The sequence below is a fragment of the Lontra canadensis genome, unplaced genomic scaffold (genome assembly GCF_010015895.1).
Source record: "Lontra canadensis isolate GAN:19392208 unplaced genomic scaffold, GSC_riverotter_1.0 scaffold9, whole genome shotgun sequence".
NCBI classification, from domain to species: domain Eukaryota; kingdom Metazoa; phylum Chordata; class Mammalia; order Carnivora; family Mustelidae; genus Lontra; species Lontra canadensis.
Window position 1 is genome coordinate 39,688,466 of NW_022631003.1, and position 21,525 is coordinate 39,709,990.

General features: G+C 37.4%; 1 protein-coding gene across 1 annotated transcript in view; it reads right to left on the reverse strand.

The window, feature by feature from the left end:
- Positions 1-21,525, reverse strand: part of SLC2A13 (solute carrier family 2 member 13) — a 390,143-nt gene that overhangs the window by 67,650 nt on the left and 300,968 nt on the right. The window contains exon 7 of the mRNA XM_032855359.1: positions 5,556-5,681. Coding sequence (XP_032711250.1) covers positions 5,556-5,681 — 126 coding nt within the window. The remainder of the gene's footprint in view (positions 1-5,555; positions 5,682-21,525) is intronic.

The following is a 21,525-nucleotide window of genomic DNA, read 5'->3' on the forward strand; positions in this document are numbered from 1 at the left end:
ATGACCCAAGCCGAAGGCTGAGGCTTTAACCCTTTGAGCCACCCAGGCGCCCCCTTAATAATTTTTTAATGGGGTTTCCTTTTTTATATTTAATTTTGGTAAAATACATATAACATAAAATTTAGCATCTTAATTCACCATTTTAAATTGTAAAGTTTAGTGGTGTTACGTATATTCACACTGATATAAGACGCAATCTCCAAAACCCCTTTCATTTTGCAGCTGAAACTCCATACCCATTAAACAACCCTTTATTCCCCACTTCCTCCAACCTGTGCCAGTGATCACTCTTCTGTCTTTATAAATTTGACTATTCTAGGTATCTCACATTAGTGGAGGCATGTGTTATTTTTTTGTGACTGGCTCATTTCAGTTATCATCATGTGTTCAAACAAGATTCATCCATATTGTACTATGTGCCAGAATTTCTTTAAGTCTGAATAACATATCTATATCTATAAATAGATATATCTATCTATATCTATAGATATCTTTATCTATATCTATATATATCTATATGTCTATACCACACTTTCTTTATCCTCACTTCTGTCAATTCACACTTGGGTTGCTTCCATCTTTTGGGTATTAGGAATAATGCTGCCATGACCATAGGCATTCAAATACTTCTTCAGGACCTAGCCATCAAGTCTTTAGGATATATACTCAGAAATGAAATTGTTTGATGATATGTAATTCTGTTGTAAAATTCTGTGAAACCACCACACTCTCTCCCATAGTGGTGCAGTTTCCAATTTCTCCACAATAAACTGTTATAAATATATTGTTAACAGTGGCCACCTTAATGGGTATGAGGTGGTGTCTCATTCTAATTTTGATTGCATTTCCCTAACGATTAGTGAAATGCATTTTTCACGTGCTTGTTGGCCAACTGTGCAACTTCTCTAGAGAACTGATTTTTAGAAAAAACCTTTCCACTGAAATTTAACAAAATAGATACTAGAATAGCATGCCAATTGACTTAATGTTTTGTTTCCACTTTATTACAGTTGGTTATGTAAGCAAATAGTTTTCATTACGTTGAGACAAAGTCAACATTTTATCTCCGTCATGACTGGTATTACCATTCTACCTGGTGTCTTTTCAGGAAACAGCTATAGTGAGAAATCAGGACATATGGCTCCGAATTTCCCCAAAACTTGACCCTGAAATATCTATTAACAGCATATCTCATATTTGAGTCCAAAGTAATGGTAGATTTTACCCTGAGAATCCTACTCCAAGTAACTGTATAAAACCTATCAACCAATAAAAATATAGTGAATGTTAGTTTACCTATAAATGGAAAATCTATTGTAGGGCATTTTTCATGGCAAACATATTCTGCCTTTTTTTCCACTTCTTTCTAACACAGATTGAAGCTACCAACCACAGTGGCTAAGCTGGAGGAGGTCTGTTACTCAGCACAGAGAAGAGTGAGAAAAACTGTCTTTTTTTGAAGGGGAGTGGTAAAGAGTTTGAAATTATTCTAATAATATTCTACAAACATAAAAGTTCTCTGTGTATTTTGTTTAGTTCTCTATGCTTTTCATAAAAAAGTAATAGACATTTCTATTAAAAAGTTGTACTATCTGTTATTTACAAATAGTAAGAACAAAATGTCTAATTTTACTGTCCCCTTATCATTAGTATACCTTTCTTTCTTTCTTTCTTTTTTTTAATTTGACAGAGAGAGAGATCACAAGTAGACAGAGAAGCAGGCAGAGAGAGTGAAGCAGGCTCCCTGCTGAGCAGAAGCCCGATGCGGGGCTCGATCCCAGGACCCTGAGATCACAACCTGAGCTGAAGGCAGAGGCTTAACCCACTGAGCCACCCAAGCGCCCCCTCTAACATTTCTAATATGTTTTTAAGTTAATTCTGTGAAGTACATAAAACTACATGTACAGATTCCATGACATATTCATAATTCTAGACAAGTAAACTTTCAGTTTTTATCTACTGAAAAAAAGAACCATAAGCATTAAAACTATAAAGCATTACATCCAGAAATATTTAATCAATTAACTCACTAATGAAGCTTTGCTGATGAAAATTATACACTGGCTGTTTTTAAAAGAAGCTCTTTCAAATTTTCATTTTAAGTAGTAACTGCACTTTTTTATATATTTCTTTGTAATTGTATATTTTTTATTTATTTTTAAGATTTTATTTATTTATTTGACAGAGATTACAAGTAGGTAGAGAGGCAGGCAGAGAGAAAGGAGGAAGCAGGCTCGCTACTGAGCAGAGAGCCCGATGTGGGGCTCGATCCCAGGACCCCAGGATCATGACCTGAGCCAAAGGCAGAGGCTTTAACCCACTGAGCTACCCAGGTGCCCCTGTAATTGTATATTTAAAATGTTGTTTGGATTTTCAGTCAAAGACCCCATAATTTATTTCTAGTTCTTTGCAGTAATTCCCTAATAAAATGATTAGTGACAATAGCATAATGATTAATAATGTTACATTATACTTTAAAGCTTCTAGGAGATACAAGTAATTAACAGATTTCATTGCCTTCATCAGTTCTATGAGGCAGACAGAATGAGAGAATATTATTCTTTTTATGGGAATTTAGAATATATAAGAGTTTAAGGGCATAATAAATAATATTAACGTAGTTCCTGTGTCCATGGATATGAGTAGTTCATAAATGTGGGGAATATTTATTCTATACAGTATTTCATTTATGTGCCTACTACAAACCAATGTAATCTGTCAGAAAGAGGAAAGTTTATTGCTTCCTAGACTGGTTACATCTCAATGATCACCAAGTTTAATCATTGCTTAATTGTACTAAACTCCCAGAATGTACTCAAAGAAAACAATAGTTGCATGAAAGAATTTAAAGTGGTATTAATTTATTTTGACTTGAAAATTTTCTTTTACTTAAGTTTCTGAGTTTGAAAATTACCAGTCAATAGGCAATGGGAGCATTGCTTTGGAAATATGTAGGAACCTCTTTCTCAAGAGCTAACTTTCTATAGTCTACGGCAGGATTGGGTCTGGATCTGAATTTCCTAAAGCCTAGGCCTGAATGCTTTCTTCCTTAAGTTTGTGAAACATATAATTGCAATGTTTTGTGCTGCCTTTATCAGGTCATGCTGCAAAGTAATATAGCTGGGAAAATCAGTTTCAAAGACCAGTTTAAAAGAATTGCAGCCATTGATTATAAATGCACTCACTCTGTAAGTTTAAAAATAAAACTTACTCTTTTGCTTTGCAAAAGCTTATTATTTTGGTGTAAGTCCCAATAGTTTATTTTTGCTTTTGTTTCCCTTGCTTGAGGAGACATACCCATAAATATTGCTGAGGCTAATGTCAGATTATGGGCTATGGTTTCTTCTAGTTATTTTATGGCTTCAGGTCTCATATTTAGGTCTTTAATCCATTTGGAGTTTTTTTGTGTGTGTGTGTGGCTTATGAAAGTGGTCCAGTTTCATTCTTTTCCATGTAGCTGTCCAGTTTTCCCAACACCACTCATTGAAGAGACTCCTTTCCCCACTGTACATTCTTGCCTCCGTTGTCATACATACCATAAAAACATGGGGCTATTTCTGGACTCTATTCTGTTCCACTGATCTATGTGTCTATTTTTGTGCCACACTGTTTTGATTACTACAGCTTTGTAATATACCTTCAAACCTGGGATTGTGATATCTCCAGCTATGCTCGTTTTTCTCAAGATTGCTTTGACTCTTAGAAGTCTTTTGTGATTCCACATAAATTTTAGGATTATTTGTCTAGTTCTGTGAAAAATGCAACTGGTATTTTAAGAGAGATTGCAATGAATTTGTAGATTGCTTTGGATAGTATGGACTGTTTAAAGACATTAATTCTTTCAATCCGTAAGCATAACATAACTTTCTTTTTGCCTATATCATCTTTGATTTATTTCATCATTGTCTCAGTTTTCAGAGTACAGGTCTTTCATCTCCTTGTTTAAATTTATTTTAAGGTTTTTAATTTTTTTTTGAGGCAACTGTAAATAGAACTATTTTCCTTTCTTTCTGCTACTTTGTTATTAGTGTATAAAAATGCAAGAGATTTCAGCATATTAATTTTGTATGATGCAACTTCACTGAATTCATTTATCAGTTTTAGTAGTTTTTTTGGTGGAGAGTTTAGGGTTTCTATATATAGTATCATGACACCTACAAATGATGGCAGTTTTCTTCCTCACCAATTTGGATGTCTTTTATTTCTTTTTCTTGTCTGACTGCTGCAATTAGGATTTCTAGTACTGTGTTGAATAAAAGTAGTGAAAGTGAACATCCTTGTCTTGTTCCTGATCTCAGAGGAAAAGCTTTCAGTTTTTGAAGTATGATGTTATCTCTGGGTTTTTCATATGTAGACTTTTAGTTTGAGGTATGTTCCCTTTAAACCCACTTTGTCTAACGTTTTTATCATGAACAAATGCATTTTGTCAAATTTTTTTTTCTGCATCTATTGAAATCATCATATGGTTTCTATATTTCCTCTTGTTAATGTGACGTATCACAATGAATGGTTTAGAGCATTGAACTATGCTTGCATCGTTGGGATAAAAGTTTTTCCATAGCGAAGGAAACCATCAACTAAGCAAAAAGGCAATCTAGTGAAAGGGGGCAGACATCTGCAAATGATACATCTGATAAAGGGTTAACATCCATGAACCATAAAGAATTTACACAACTCAACACCAAAAACCAATCTGAAGTTAAAAACAAAAATGGGACAAGCACCTACACAGACATTTTTTCCAAGAAGACATACAGATGGCCAACAGACACATGAAAAGATGCTCAATATCAATAATCTTCAGGGAAATGCTAATCAAACCCACAATGAGATAGTACCTCACACCTGTGAGATGGCTAGTATGAAAAAAATAAGATATAGCAAGTACTGATGAAGACATGGAGAAAAGGGAACCATCGTGCCCTGTTTGCAGGAATTGAAATTGGTGCAGCCCACTATGAAAACCATGGAATTTCCTCAAAAAACTAAAATAGTTGATCCAGTTATTCCTCTACAAGGTAATTACCCAAAGAAAACAAAAACACTAATTTGAAAAGATAGATATATGCACCCATATGTTTACAGCAGCATTATTTACAATAGTCAAGATATGGAAGTAGCCCGAGTGTCCAAAATAGTTGACTGGATGAGGACAGGGCATACACACGACAATGGAATACTCCTCAGACATAAAAAAATGAGATCTTGCCATTTGTGACAACATGGATGGACTACATTGGTATTATACTAAGTGATCTCAGCCAGAGAATGACAAATACCATATGATTTCACAACTGCAGAATCTAAAAACCAACAAAGGAACAAACTAACAAAAAACCGATTCTTAAATACAGAGAACAAACTGGTGGTTGCCTGAGAGAAGGTTGGCTGATGGATGAAGGAAATATGTGAATAGGATTAAAAGGTATAAACTTCAGTTATAAAATAAATCACACGGATGAAATGTACTGCATAGGGAATATAATCAATAATGAAACAAGATCTCGTTCTGAAATTCTATTCTGTGTTCTTATGGTGTATAAGGGGTGACATACCTGCCCCAGGCTGCCTCATTTGTAGATGCCTTATTAACTGGAACACAGGAGGAGTCAGTGACAGTTGATTTGTTCATCTTGTAGCAGAAACCACAGTCTGGATCCAACATACATTCGTTACAGTAACTGTAAAATAAGAAGAGTTACATCATGTTAGAGACAACTGGTATTCTTCCACATTTTCCACAGTGCTTTGCAGGAAGCTTGGGGCCATGGCACTCATGTTAGCCATAGCAAAGGGACATGTGCTGAGCCTGCTGGGAGCTGGCAAGTCTCCCCCACCTGTCCCTCCCCTGGCTACAGCAACAGCAGAAGCTGCTCTGAGATGGAGGGAGGCTTGGAACTAAGACACTGGGTGTAAAAGACCCCATGCTGCCCCTCAGCAAATCAACATTTGCTTTTCTAAGCCACTGAGCTTTGTTACCAAAGCATGGATTGGTCCACTGTGACCCAGCAGAGTTGTATCATAGCATTTATTTTTCTTAACTGTCTTCATTATGCACCGTAGCTTTTAAAACTGGAAAATATACAATACATATACTGAAATAGAAAATTTCAAAGAATGAAAAATATTACACCTGAATAAAAAAGTTAAAAACAAAAATACCACCACTTCCATAATGGTCACTGTTAACATCTTGGTAGGACATCTGTATTATTAAATCTACACTGAGTATCAACTATATGCTATGTTTAAGTTAAATAAGTTGGCATAGGAAAAAAGGCTAACTTTTCTCTAAGTTAATTATATTTACTGGCTGGATCATAGAGTCATAATCAATTAATCATTGCTCAGATAACAGCAGTGTCCTAACTGCTGAAAACTCTAAAGAGGCAAAATCCTTTAGAGGGCAGGGTTTTCCAACTGAAGTCTACAAAGTACTTGTAAATGTGTTTTCTTGCTGTCAAACTCATTTGCCAGACAATTCTGGAGTACCTCAAACATGGCAGGCACACACAGAGCACTGCAGACACTAAGATGAATAGAAAATTTCCCTGCTCTTGGGTAGATAACAGGCAAGGACAGAAACAGATATACAAATAAACAATGGCAGTGTAATAGAAATTAGTGTGAACTACTCTAAGGACAGAGGCCTGTTCATTTGCCTATAAGATTGGGAGGAGATATTTGACACAGATCATAGAAGAAATTTACCAGGCAAAGAGGTAGAGGGCAGGGCATTTCAGAGGACTGCGTATTCAAAAAGTAAAGATCAGTCAGCACTGACCTATTATTGACTGTGTACAAGTAATTACACAACGGGGTGTGGGTGAGAAACAGGGTAAATACTATGGCCAGGCATCCAAAAAAGAGGTGAATCCTCAAAATCAGAATACTTCTTTGATTAATTTAGCTAAATGGGAAAACACTGGCACTGTTTAAACACAAGACGATCATTTCAGCCTCCTTCTGTAAACTTTCTCTCCACAAACAGCCATCCTTAATTTTAAATGAGGCTTCAGACCCCTTGAGGCATAGCTTGGAGAACTGCGGATTCAGTTCCAGACCGCTGCAATGAAGCAAGTATCACAATAAATGACTTTTTTGGTTTCCTGGTGTATATAAAAGTCATGTTTACTCTATATTGTAGTCTACTGCAGGTGCAATAGCATTATATTTAAAAAAAAAACCCAATGTACATATCTTAATTTAAAAATACTTGATTGCTAAAAAATGCTACCATCACCTGAATGTTCAGCAAGTCATAATCACTGATCACAGATCACCCTAACAAACAGTATGAAAAAGTTTGAAATCTTGTGAGATTTACTAAAACATGACAGATACAAAGTGAACAAATGCTGCTGGAAAAATAGTGCTGACAGCCTTACTTGATGTGCCGCTGCTACAAAACTCCAATTTGTAAAAAACACGGTTCTGTGAAATGCAGTAAAGCGAAGCACAGGGAAATGAGGTATGCCTATACTGAAGGCAAAAGAGAGGCCTTTGACCTCCTACTGAAAGGTCCATATACTTCAGAGAGGTGATACAGCATTGTAAACATAAAAAGGTCCACACCCATGATAAGCAAAATAACAGGACAGGAAGCACTGGAAGTACTGTGGGCTTCCGGCTTTCACAACTAGACAGGGCTAACTTGGAAGGGAAGGGAATTCCTACAAGTACTCTGTTGGTTTCTTCCACCCACGTGAGGCAGAATCTAACAGTCCTGATGTTTCCGGTGGCTTTAAAAGATACTTATTTGGAAAAGGTCAACTCATCCAACTGTAGAGAAATGACTCTATGTCTTTAAAAGTAAGTAATTCCTCTAATAGGCCAAGAAAAAGAAATGATGAAGGCCAACAGTTACCAAGAACCTACCACACGTGCACATCAAACATCATGAGGTGTCTTTGATAATGGTGATAATGGTTTCCCTCCTCCATCACTCACTCATTCATTCGACTCTGACCACATACTTCCGTTCTTCCGGCTTGATTATAAATGATCCCACCTCTAGATCATTCCTGGTGATTCGTTCAGTACAAGTATCTTCCACTTACTATGTGCTAGGCACTATTCTGGGGGCTGGGCCACATCAGTAAACAGAACAGACTCCCGCCCTCTTGGAGCTATCTGTTAGACCTCCTGGTGACTCTGGTTCCTTGACTCCTCTACTTGCTCCCTATTCATTAGCTTTTTACTTTCTTTAGTTCCATCCTTATCTAGCTGATGGACCACAGACTAGCATTTCAACATCCTAAGTTTCCTTGCCCATTTATCTTTCATCTCACCCGATTAGCAAAAATCCTAGCCATATGTGAGCGTAAACACTTGCCTTTTCTATGCCTTCCCCGCAGACCCAAATGCAGCTGAGGGAATCACACAACAGGGCAGATCAGTAGTTCTCTCTAATACACTCCTACCAGCCTCCAAAGGATCCTCAATGGGCTGACATTACTAATAATTTTCTCTAGTCAACTCCATACACAGATTTTTCCAACCACATTATACAGGGACTGTTCTTCAAATCTCTAATGCCTTGTCCTTTTAGTCACTTCATATCCAGCTTCACCTCAAGTCCACCTTCACATAGAAAACAGATGGAAGTGGTATATATACTCTTCTTATACTCTCATTACAAACACAGAAACAATCATACTTTACTCTGCACCAGTTACAAGAAATTGTTGTTTTTCTCTATCTGGGCTTTCATTCCATTCCATCTCCTTAGCCCATTTCAGACCCTTTTGATTACTGCTCCCTCTTTCTCTTACGTGTCTACTGTATTAAGGTGGAAGATTAGCTTTTTGATTTGATATCTTTCTTCCTTTTTGCTGTAGGAAGTTATAGCTATGAATTTCCCTCTGAACACTGCTATACTTCCATCCCTTATTTAGAATGTTTGGACTTCATTTTCATTCATCTCAAAGAATTTTCTAATTTTCCTTGTGACTCCTTTGACCCCCCTGGATTAAGAAGCATTATTTAATTTTCATATATTCACAAATTTCTCAAAATTTTTTCTGTTAGTGATTTCCAGTTTCACTCCATTGTTAGTGGAAAACACATACTTAGTATGATTTCAGACCATTTAAAATTTATTGAGGCTTGTCTTGTGACCTGGCATATTATCTATCCTGGAGGATGCTCCTTGCACACTGAAGGAGTGTATATTCTATTGGTAGTGGAGTATTCTTGAAATGTCTATTAGATCTGGATGGTTTATAGTCACTACACTAATTTGGGGGGGGGGCTTAGATTCTCTTTCTTCTTTTCTTTAAATTTAAATTTTAGTTTACATACTATGCAATATTGTTTTCAGGAGTAGAATTCAGTAATTCATTTCTACATACAATACCGAGTGCTTATCACAAGTGCCTCCTTAATACCCATCACTCACCTACCCCATCCTTCACCCACCTCCCGCCATCGACCCTTAGTTTGTTCCCTATTTGTAATAGTCTCTTATGGTTTGTTTCTCTCCTCTCCCCCCATATGTTCATCAATTCTTTCTTTTTTTAAAAAAATATTTTATTTATTAATTTACTCACTTACTTAGCATAAATGGGAAGGGCAGAGGGAGAAAGAGAATCTCAAGAAGACTCCACACAGATCATGGAGCAGGGCTCGATCCCAGGACCCCTGAGATCATGACCTGAGCCAAAACCAAGAACTGGATGCTTAACATACTGCACCCCATCTATTTTCTTTCTTAAATTCCACATGAGTGAGATCATATGGTATTGTCTTTCTCTGATTTATTTCACTTAGTATAATACATTCTAGCTCCATCCACATCATCGTGAATGGTAAGATTTCATTCTTCCTGATGGCTGAGTAATATTCCATTAAATATATATGTACGTACATGTATGTATGTATATGTATATGTATGTGTGTGTATATATGTGTGTGTGTGTGTGTGTATATATGTATGTGTGTGTGTGTATATCTACAAATACACACACACACATACACAACATCTCCACATGTTTATCCATTCATTAGTAGATGCACATTAGGGCTCTCTCCACAGTTTGGCTATTGTTGATAATAAAATATTGTGGTGCATGTACCCCTTTGAATCCATATTGTTGTATCCTTTGGGTAAATTCCTAGTAGTGAAATTACTGGATCAAAAGGTAGTTCTATTTTTAACTTTTTGGGGAATCTCCATACTGTTTTCCACAGTGGCTACACAAACTTGCATGCTTACCAACAGTGTAAGAGGGTTCCCATTTCTCCTAATCCTCACCAACATCTGTTTCCTGTATTGTTAATTTTAGCCATTCTGATAGGTGGAAGCTGGTCCCTCATCATGGTTTTGATTTATATTTCCCTGATGATGAGTGATGTTGAGCATCACTTCACGTGTCTGTTAGCCATCTGGACGTCTTCTTTGGAAAAGTGTCTATTCATGTGTTTTGCCCATTTCCTAATTGATTTTTTTGCTTTTTGGGCGTTGAGTTTGATAAGTTCTTTATAGATTTTGGATACTAATCCTTTATCTGATATGTTGTTTGCAAATATGTTCTTCCATTCCATAGGCTGCCTTTTAGATTTGATTGTTTTCTTCTTTGTGCAGAAGCTTTTTATCTTGATTTTGTCCCAAGAGTTCAGTTTTGCTTTTGTTTCCCTTGCCTGTGGTAATGTGTCTAGTAAGAAGATGCTATGGCTGAGGTTAAAGAAGTTATTGCCTCTGTTTTCCTCTAGGATTCTGATGGTTTCACTGTCTCACATTTAGGACTTTCATCCATTTTGAATTTATTTTTGTGTGTGGTGTAGGAAAGCGGTTCAGTTTCATTCTTCTGCATGCTGCCATCCAGTTTTCCCAACACCATTTGTTGAAGAGACTTATCTTTTTTCCATTGGATATTCTTTCCCCCTTTGTCAAAGATTAGTTGACCATATAGTTGTGGGTCCTGATACACTAATCTTAAAGCATCCTAGCCCCCTGTTTTCTAATAATCTGTGCAGTTCCACTTAACTTGTCACATCCTGGAAACTGTCATAATCTAGGACAGGGGTCAGCAAACTATAGCCCTTGAGACAAATCCGACCACCATCTGCTTTTGCAAATACAGTTTTACTGGAACACAGCCATGCCCATTTGTTTACTTACTGTCTATGATGGCTCTCAAGCTTCAACAACAGAGCCATGAAGTTTTAACAGGATCCATATGTCCTGCAAAGCCACAAATATTTACTATCTAATCCTTTACAGGAAGTTTGTTGATCCCTGATCTAGAATACATACTCTGATCCCATATGCATATTTCTCATTCCTTCCCTTCAAGCTCACTTCCTTACTCACTAGGACAACTGCTTTTCTACCTCAGAGATCTTTCACATCCTTCCTTCTTGATCTTTCAGGTACTTCATGGTCTTTCATCCTTCTCTGTCAAACTTTCATGGGGAAATCTCCTTAACCACTCTCATAAGACCCTCCAAATCTTTGTATTTTGGTACTTCTATAGGCCACCTACAAACTTTTATGTTTGACACTTTCCAACCATCTTTCTTCTTTTCTTTCTACATCTAGGTTGCTCTGTACTGGTGGAGAATTAACACAACCATGCATACTGATAAAAGTACACATTCACAGTATTCAACCACAGCTGGATACTCACTGCTAATCAGGCCACGTTTACCTGTCCCTGGTCAGTGCCTTTACCCAACCCACACCTGATATCCCAAACACCCACAACTTTTCTCTAACCCAATCCTATCTCCCCCACCCACACATGGAAGATGGCATTGTCTTGCTTGCGGTGAAAACTGAAGGGACTAGGTAGGAACATTCTCAGCTTTAAACTCAGACATGAATAAAGATCTCAGTAGCCAGGTCTATCATCAGCTCTTTTCTTCCAGGCTTTGCAAAAGGTCTTCCCTCCACCAGGGCTTTTAATCTCAACCCCTCTGGTCTTTACCTGCACCAACACCTTGTCCCATTGGTTATTTTCTTCTACACTTTCCAACCTCTCCTAGAATATACCACAGAAAATGTGTAGACTCAAGCCTTTCCCTTATTGAAAAAACTTGAGAAGCTGTCCTCCTGCTATTCCATACTTGTCCTCCATACTGGTTCATGTGGGTCACTCAGTAAAAAGAGGCCAAGTAGAAAACAGTATTCTATTTCTTTGCCACCAAAGAGAGTCATTTGGACTGACAGTCACTCAGGCTTCCAGAAACAAGATAAAATTTCCTACCACATTTTAAAAAAGATTTTTATTTATTTATTTGATAGACAGAGATTACAAGTAGGCAGAGAGGCAGGCAGAGAGAGAGGGGGAAGCAGGCTCCCCACCGAGCAGAGAGCTCAATGCGGGGCTCAATCCCAGGACCCTGAGATCATGACCCAAGCTGAAGGCAGAGGCCTAACCTACACTAAGCCACCCAGGTGCCCCTCCTACCACATCCTAGGCCTGAAATTCTTTTCATCATATAGAGTATCTTATGGCAAAATTCTCCCAAATGTAATAATATTTCTAACTTCAACTTGACATTTAGAAGGTAACACAAAACTTTAAATATCTGCTAATTGACCTTTTACAGAGAGCACGTATCATAGCTGTGGCTCTAACAAATGGCATGAAAATGAGTAACATCTAGAAATGGCTATTCTTTATTCATCATTTACTCTTAAGACGTTCTTGAACATGACCTGATGAATTTGTCACGTTTTATACATATAAAGGTCGAGAACTGAAATACAGTGGCACTAGATCAATGCTCATAAGGATATTCTAAGCACAGATGAAAACATTTTTGTGTGAAAGCCAACTGCCAAATTAGGCCCCATTTATCCTCTCTCACATTGTGATCTGGGGTGAGTTCTAAATTCTGGACTTCAAGTTTTCCATTTCAAGAGCACATGATCCCTAAGAAACTACCCAGGTGCAAGGTTCTACATGAAGAAAAAAAAAAAAAAAGGAAGAAAGAAAAATAAATACATATATGCTAACTCTTAATTCTCACAAGCTTCAATAGTGTAAAACATATTACAATGCTGTGACATCTCACAAATATTTACTCTTGCATGCTGATTTCAAGGGCAGAAATTGTGTGTTCTACTTTAAGAAACTAAATTTATAAAAGAAATGGATTAAGAAGGTCTTTACAAAAGGATTGCTGAATGAAACAAAATGAGGATACCTCCCTATTGATACAAAATATTTTAAATTTCAGACAAATCAGTATGTAGTGCAGTTGATGGAGATGGCCCTCCTTCTGTGTGTGTACGTAATTCCAGTGTTCTTTATTGACTGGTTTGCAAAACTGCCTGGGAGGCCTATCCCAAGGAAGAAGACCATGTTTATTAACTGTTATCTGCAACACCCCATTACAGGCTGGTTCCTTAAAATATGTTTATGGAATGAATCAAAGCATGGCAGCTCCATAAATCAAAGCATTACTGTAGGTTCATTAGCCTGTTCTGCCCATTTACAGAAAATAATTTTTGTGGGTATGTGGGTTGAAGTGAATATCTGAGTCATTTTTTGAATGCAACAGAAAGGTCAATCTGATTATCAGAGGGTTCCTTAATCTGAGCTCAGTTTTTAAACTGTGAGAGGCTACCATGGACAATTTGCACACATTCAGTCCACAACCCAAATGAAACTGGTTAATAATTTTGATAGCTCACTTTCAGAAACACCAGCTAGAAGTGCTAAGTTCCTTGAAGTCTGAAGAAAAGAAAGCCACAGTAAGAGAGGGCCCTCTTTTAAATCACATCCTGTGAAATCTCTTTGCAACAAGACATTATGATATTTAGAGAGAATTTGTGGTAAATACGTGTATCTAGAATTCATGCTATTGTTTGCGATTGTGGATATTTTCACTTGGGGATGATGTTGCTCTTCTAGAAATTGCTAGGGAAACTGAATGCAGAGCATACTAGACACTCTAACAGAGGGGAAAATATATAACCTAAGTAATCATTACAATTAGAACCAATCAGTTCATTTCTTGCTAGTTGAAGGGAAGGAAGATTTAAGTTTCCAATCTCTGACCTTTCTAGAAAGGGAGAAAAATAAGTGTTCACATATTTAGAAAACTGGTCCTGAAACTTGAAAATGTTTCCAATTAAAGTAAAAAAGAGCAGAATAAGAGGCAGCTTCGTGTCTAAGGGGGAGAAGGGACAGTCTATTTTCATTTAATCAATTGTTTACATGTTTCACATGGTGCCAGGGACTTAACCGAAGGTGCCCTCTTCTCTCTCCTCAGCAAATCTTTAAAAAATTGATTTGGGTTAATTTAGAACATTTTTAGTTTCTATTCTGTGGAGTGTGAACTCAGCCCTCTAGAAAATGGTCCATTTGTTTTTAAGTATGTGTCATTAAACCCAATGAGATGGAGCATTAGGAACAGTGTTTGGTCTGAAAATGCCTCTATCTGGCAGGGCCCAGCTGGCAGACAATCCGCGGTGGCAAACGCGGCCGGGAGGGTGAGCTGCCGGCTCAGGCCCAGTTCCATCCTCTGTGAGGAACTGTGTTCACTCGCTCGTTCCTCAAGCATGAATTTCGCACCCCACTTTGTGCAATAATGTCACTCCACGTCCTGTGATAGCTACTCTAAACTTCCCCTACCACCCCCTCCTAACTGTCCTGATGCTTTTGGCAGGTGACTTGAAACCAAATCAACCAGAGACCATCCCTCGGGGGACTGGGAGTGGGTGGTTTGTGAGGACAACAGCTGGCCTTGTGTAGCCCTCTGCAGGACTGGGTTTCTCTGAGTGTACTACAAACAGAACTCAGGGACACCTGCCTTCTTTCTTGGCCAGTGTGTGGATGTCAGGTGACCCCTCTCCCTTATCTGGACTGTGTAAGTAGGGAACTTGTGAGAATTTTTTAAAAAAAGATTTTATTTATTTATTTGACAGAGAAAGACACAGCGAGAGTGGGAACACAAGCAGGGGGAGTGGGAGAGGCAGAAACAGGCTTCCTGCGGAGCAGGGAGCCCAATGTGGGGCTCTATCCCAGGGCCCCGGGATCATGACCTGAGCCGATGGCAGACGCTTAATGACTGAGCCACCCAGGTACCTGGAACTTGTGAGAATTTAAAAAAACAAAATTCTAGGGCGGTTTAAGTAATTGCTTGGAAATTATTTTAAAAATCTGGAGAGCTACTGGCACTGACTTCATGAAGTGAGTCATGCCTCACCACTCCAGGGAAGCTGCTCTGCGGTTGCCAGGGGTGGTCTTATTGTTAACTCTGGGCACTTTTCTAATCTCAATGTACTGTCCTGTCATAAATTTTCCTACAATGTTTCCTTTGTTCCTGGCACTTCCCTACCCCTTAACACTACTCCCTTTATGTTTCTTCCTTTCCTCAGACTGCTGCTTCCTAGTCTTCTCCTTCTCCTCTTGATCATTTCTGCTTTGCTTCTGTTCTTGGCAGTGCTCCTTCACTCTGTACATTTTGCTGGCAAGCATCACCCTTATGTGACCTTTACTATCACCGACATGCTGCGACTCCATGACCTGTTTCTCCAGTTTGCTTCCCTTCTCTACGTGCCAGGCCTGTATTTCCAACTGCCCAATTTTCTGGATGTTTCATAAGTACCTCAAACTCAACACCCCTAGACCTCAGTCATTGGGTTTCCTGTCAAACCTACTTTTCTTTTGTGTTTCACAACTTAAAAACCTGAGTGTGATCCAGAACGCCCACATTTAAATAGCCATAAGTCCCTCAAGTGTGTGTAGTTCCTCTGTGCCCCTTCCTTACCACCTCTCATCTCAGTGCTTCCAACTGTCTTCTAACATGTCCTCCTGCCCCCAAACAAGGTCCACTCCATCTTCTCTACTGCCTTAAATCTCACCTGATCAGATCTCTCTCCTATTTATACCCTGCAGTAGTGTCCCGCTGTCTGTGTGATGAAGATCAAATTCCTTACTATGGCACAATCCACCCCTCTTATCGTGGCAATCTTTTCTTGCTTTTTCTTCCCAGGTGCCTTGGGCTCTAGCCCATCCATATGAACTGCAGGAGTCAGGGGGAGGACATGCTCTTAGGCTTTTCCCTATTGTTTTCTCTGTATGGACTATTACTTTCCACCTTTATTTTCCCACAAGTTTCCTTCAAGACTCACATTTGGCATCACATCCTCTGTAAAACTTCTGGACCCTAGCAAAATTAGATATGTCACTATGCTGTCAGAGGCTCACAAAAGTCTACTATCACTGTCCATCACGTTATATGATATGATATGTTTGATTTGATATGTTTATGATATGTTCGCCCTCTCTTCCTGCACTGTGACCTTCTCAAGGGAGAGAGATTTGTCTTGCACATCTTTTATTCCTAGTGATTTCCATTTTACCTGACAGACAAGTATTGAAGAGATATCTGCTGAGTAAGTAAAGTGAAGAATGAATGTCACTTATACTGACAACAGATTTACTAGTTCTCTCTGCAGTTCTGTTACACAGGTTACACCTTGCTCCCTCTATGTTGGTCCATGAGATCACAGGATCGAGGCTTGAAACAAGCTGTGAACTGTTCCTTACAATTAATTCATGGCTCTCTGATCAAATCCATACACAAATGGATTATGGACTATAGTTTTATTTCCAGATACCTGGAATGTGGTCCAATTTCTCATCTCTTCCCCTTAGAAAGTGAGGCTAAGAATACAATGGATTCCTGAACTGGATGCAAAAGATTCACAGCAGTAAGGCTGGCAGACTAAAACCAATCATGAGCTCTTGGTCTTTGGTATACTATTAAAGGGGGGTGAATTTAACCTATTTCTCAGAGCAGGTCACTTTCCTTCCATTCCTTCTGTTGCTTTTTAACATTTACTGGTACTTTAGGTTCTAATTTCTTGTAACTGTCTAATTTGTTATGAATTCTTGGACAAGTTCTCCCATTCTATCTCAGAAAATTTCACAATAAACTCTCTAAAGGGGAGGTAAAGAGAGCTCTGTCAAGCCTGTCTCTTTCAACAGGGCTAAGTGAACCTTTGGTTAACATTCTTAAAGACACAAATCTCAACTTCAACTCTGCAAATACAAAATGGAACATATGTGCATATGTTTGTATATGTACATGTGTGTATTTAGGTAAATAAATGTGTGTATTACATAAACAAACATATACATTAATATGCAATTTTTTCAGGTAATAAATTGAGAGTAAGTACACAGTTTTATCTGTTACTTTAACATCTTTGCCATTTGAAAACACTTTTATTTGAGCCTATTTTATGTCTTTGTGGCTGTATTTGTATAAATACTGATGTGTCCCTAAAAAGTTCTATAACACACATTCCTGTTATGCATTTCACTTGGCACACCTATGTGATAGGAGCTGCTGATTTCTGCATAGTGCTCCTAACACTACCTCTTTTATTTATTGAGAACTTGCTGATATTTCAAGGCATAGGGTGGATAGAGGGTTCCTCATTAATGTCACAATTGGATCACAGTGACAACTATAAGAACATTACACTGAGGGATATTTTCTTTGATTAGCATTGTACTATTTTAAAATATAATGGTAAATTCTTAATAGTGAGCACCTCATAAATATCTTTCCATTCACAGAAACCATAATCATAAATATTGCCTCTTCTGAAACTTTTTGAAATTAGAAAATAAAAGTTTAAAAGCAAGTCAGGTTATCCCTTTCAGAAGACGTAACATTCTTTGATTTCTCTTTCTGCCGCTTCATTACTGGTGTATAGAAATGCAACAGATTTTTCTATACTGATTTTGTATCCTACTACTCAAAGCAATCTACATATTCAAAGAAAGCCCTATCAAAATACCACCAGCATTTTTCACATACCTAGAACAAAAAACCCTTAAATTTGTATGGAACCATAAAAGACCCCAAATAGCCAAAGCAATCTTGAAGAGGTAAAGCAAAGCTGGAAGCATCACTATTCCAGATATCAAGCTCTATTACACAGCTGTCATCATCAAGATGGTATGGTACTGGCACAAAAACAGACACACAGATCAATGGAATAGAATAAAAAACCCAGAAATGGACCCTCAACTGCATGGTCAACTAATTTTTGACGATGTAGGAAAGAATATCCAGTGTAAAAAAGACAGTCTCTTCAACAACGGTGTTGGGAAAACTGGACAACAACATGCAAAAGAACAAAACTGGACCACTTTCTTACACTACATACAAAAATAAATTCAAAATGGATGAAGGACCTAAATGTGAGACAGGAAACCATCAAAATCCTAGAAAAGAACACAGGTAGCAAACTCTTCAACATTGCCTTTACCAACTTCTTAACAGATAAGTCTCCAGAGGCAAGGGGAAAAAAAGTAAAAATGAACTGCTGGGACTTTGTTAAGATAAAAATATTCTGCACAGCAAAGGAAATGATCAACAAAACTAAAAGGCAACCACTGGAATGGGAGAAGATATTTGCTAATAACATATCTGATAAAGGGTTAGTTTCTAAAATCTATAAACACTTTATCAAAGTCAACTCCCAAAAAACCAAAAATCCAATTAAGAAATGGGCAAAACACATGAACAGACACTTTTCTGAAGAAGACATCCAGATGGCTAACAGACACATGAAATGATGCTCAACATCACTCATCATCAGAGAAATACAAATTAAAACCACCATAGATACCACCTCACACCTGTCAGAATGGCTAAAATTAACAACACAGGAAATGACAGATGTTGGTGAGGATGTGGAGAAAGGAGAATCCTCTTTAACTGTTGGTGAGAATGCAAACTTGTGCAGCCACAGTGGAACACAGTATGGAGGTTCCTCAAAAAGTTAAAAATAGAACTATCCCACAATCCAGCAATTGCACTGGACACAAAAATACAGATTCTAAGGGGCACATGCACCCTGATGTTTATAGCAGCATTATCAACAATAGTTAAACTATGAAGAGGGCCCAAATGTTCACTGACTGAGGAATGCATAAAGAAGATGTGGTGTATGTGTGTGACACACACAATACATACAATGGAATATTACTCAGCTATCAAAAAGAACAAAATCTTGCCATTTGCAACAATGTGGATGGAGCCAGAGGGTATTATGCTACGTGAAATAAGTCACTCAGAGAAAGACAAATACCATATGATTTCCTCATATGTGGAATTTAAGAAACAAAACAAACGAGCAGAAGAAAACGAGAGAGAGAAAGAGAAACCAAGAAAGAGAAAGAGAAACCAAGAAACAAACTCTTAACTACAGAGAACTCATGGTTATCAGAGCGGGGTGGGGGGGGTTTGAAAAAGGTGATGGGGATTAAGAGTACATTTACTGTGATGAGCACTGAATAATGTATAGAATTGTTGTATCACTACACTGTACACCTGAAACTAATATAACACTGTATATTAACAATACTGGAGTTAAAAAAATAAAATTAATTTTAAAAAGAAAAGAATGTATATTCTGTAGATTTTAGATGAAATGTTCTCTATCTATCTATTAAGTCAGTCTGGTCTAACCTGTTGTTTAAAGTCAGTGTTTCCTTATTGATTTTCTGTCTGGATAATCTATCCATTGATGTAAGCAGGATATTAAAGTCCCCTAATATTAGTGTATTATCAATTTCTCCCTTTATATCTGCTAATTATCTGTGTTATATATTTAGGAGCTCCTATGTTGGGTGCATACTGACAAATATTATATCTTCTTAGAGTAATCCTTTTATTACTATGTACTGCCCTTCATTTTTCTTATAGTCCTTGTTTTAAAGTCTGTTTTGTCTAATACAAGTATTGATACTTCAGCTTTCTTTTCATTTCCACATGCATGGGATATTCTTTTTTCAGCTCTTCACTTTCAGTTTGTGTCTTAAGATCTGAACTGAGTCTCTCTCACAGGCAACATATAAATGTATGTTGTTTTGGAGTTTTTTCTTTTGTTTTTTAAATCCATTCAGCCACTCTATGTCTTTTGACTGGAGCATTTAGTCCAATTTACATTTAAAATAATTGTTGACAGGTATGTACTTACTGCCATTTTGTTGTTTTCTGGTTGTTTTTTGTAGTTCTTCTTTGTTCCTTTCCTTGTTCCTTGTTCTCTATCTCTGTGGGTTTTGTTGTTGTTGTTGTTTTTAATTGTTATGTTTGGACTCCTCTCTCTTCACTTTTTATATATCTAGAGTAGGTTCATCTTTGTTGTTACCATGAGATTCATACACACACACACAAACACACACACACCAATCTATTTTAAGCTGATAGTTGTGCAACTTCAAATGTGCTCTAAAAGCACTAACTCTTGATCTCAGGGTCGTAAGTTCAAGACCCACAATGGGCATGAAGTCTACTTTAAAAAACTAAAATAAAAGCACTACACTTCTACTCTCCCCACCACATTTTATGTTTTTGATGTCATATTTTAGATCTTTTATTTTGTGTATCAATTATTTATTTGAGGTACAGCTGATTTTATTATTTTTGTCTTTTAATCTTAATTCTAGCTTTTTAAATGACTAATCCACTGCTTTCACTATATATTGGCCTTTATCAGTGAGATTTCTCTTTCATACATTTTCTTATTTCTAGCTATGTCCTTTTCTCTTCCACTTAAAGAAAATGCTTTAACCTTTCCTGTAAGGCTGGTTTAGTGGTGATAAACTCCTTTAGGTTTTACTGGTCTGAAAAACTCTCTCCTTCAATTCTGAATGATAACCTTGCTGGTAGAATATTCTTGGTTTTGAGTTTTGTCCTTTCAGTACTTTAAATATATCCTGCTACTTCCTCTGGCCTACAAAGTTTCTGCTGAAATCTCAGCTGATAGCTTATAGCATTTTCCCTGTATGTGACTATTTGTTTTTCTTTTGCAGCCATTAATATTATCTAACTTTTGCCATTTTAATTATAATGTTTTGGTGTGAATCTCTTTGGGTTCACCTTATTTAGGACTCTCTGGAATTCCTGAACCTGGATGTCTGTTTCCTTCTTAGGTTAGGTTCAGCCATTATTTCTTCATATAAATTTTCTGCTCCTTTCTCTTCTCCTTCAGGGACCCCTATAATATGAATGTTACTATGCTTGATGTTGTCCCAGAAGTCCTTTAATCTATCCTACTTTTTAAAATTCTTTTTTTTTTTTTTTTTTTTTGGTGTGGTGTTTTGAATGGGTGATTTCCATTGATCTGTCTTCCTGATCCCTGATCCATTCTTCTATATCATCTTAACTGCTATTGATCCCCTCTAGTGTATTTTTCATTTATTTTACTCTTCAGCTTTGATTGGTTCTTATATTTTCTAATACTTTATTGAAGTTGTGACTTTGCTTTTGCAAAGTTTGGTAAGCATCTTTTGTTTCTAGTACTTTGAACTCTTTGTCAGGTATATTACTTATTTCCATTTCATTACAGTTTTTCCCCTCCCTTGGGGTTTTACCTTGTTCTTTTATTTGGAACACATTCCTCTGTTTCCTCATTTTGTTTGACTTTCTCTGTTTCTATGAGGCAGAACAGTTCCTCTTCCAGTCTTGGAAAATGTCTGGTGTAGTAGTGTCCTCTGTGTAGACTATATGTAGTCTGGCAACTTTGGCAGGCTGGCTGGAGCT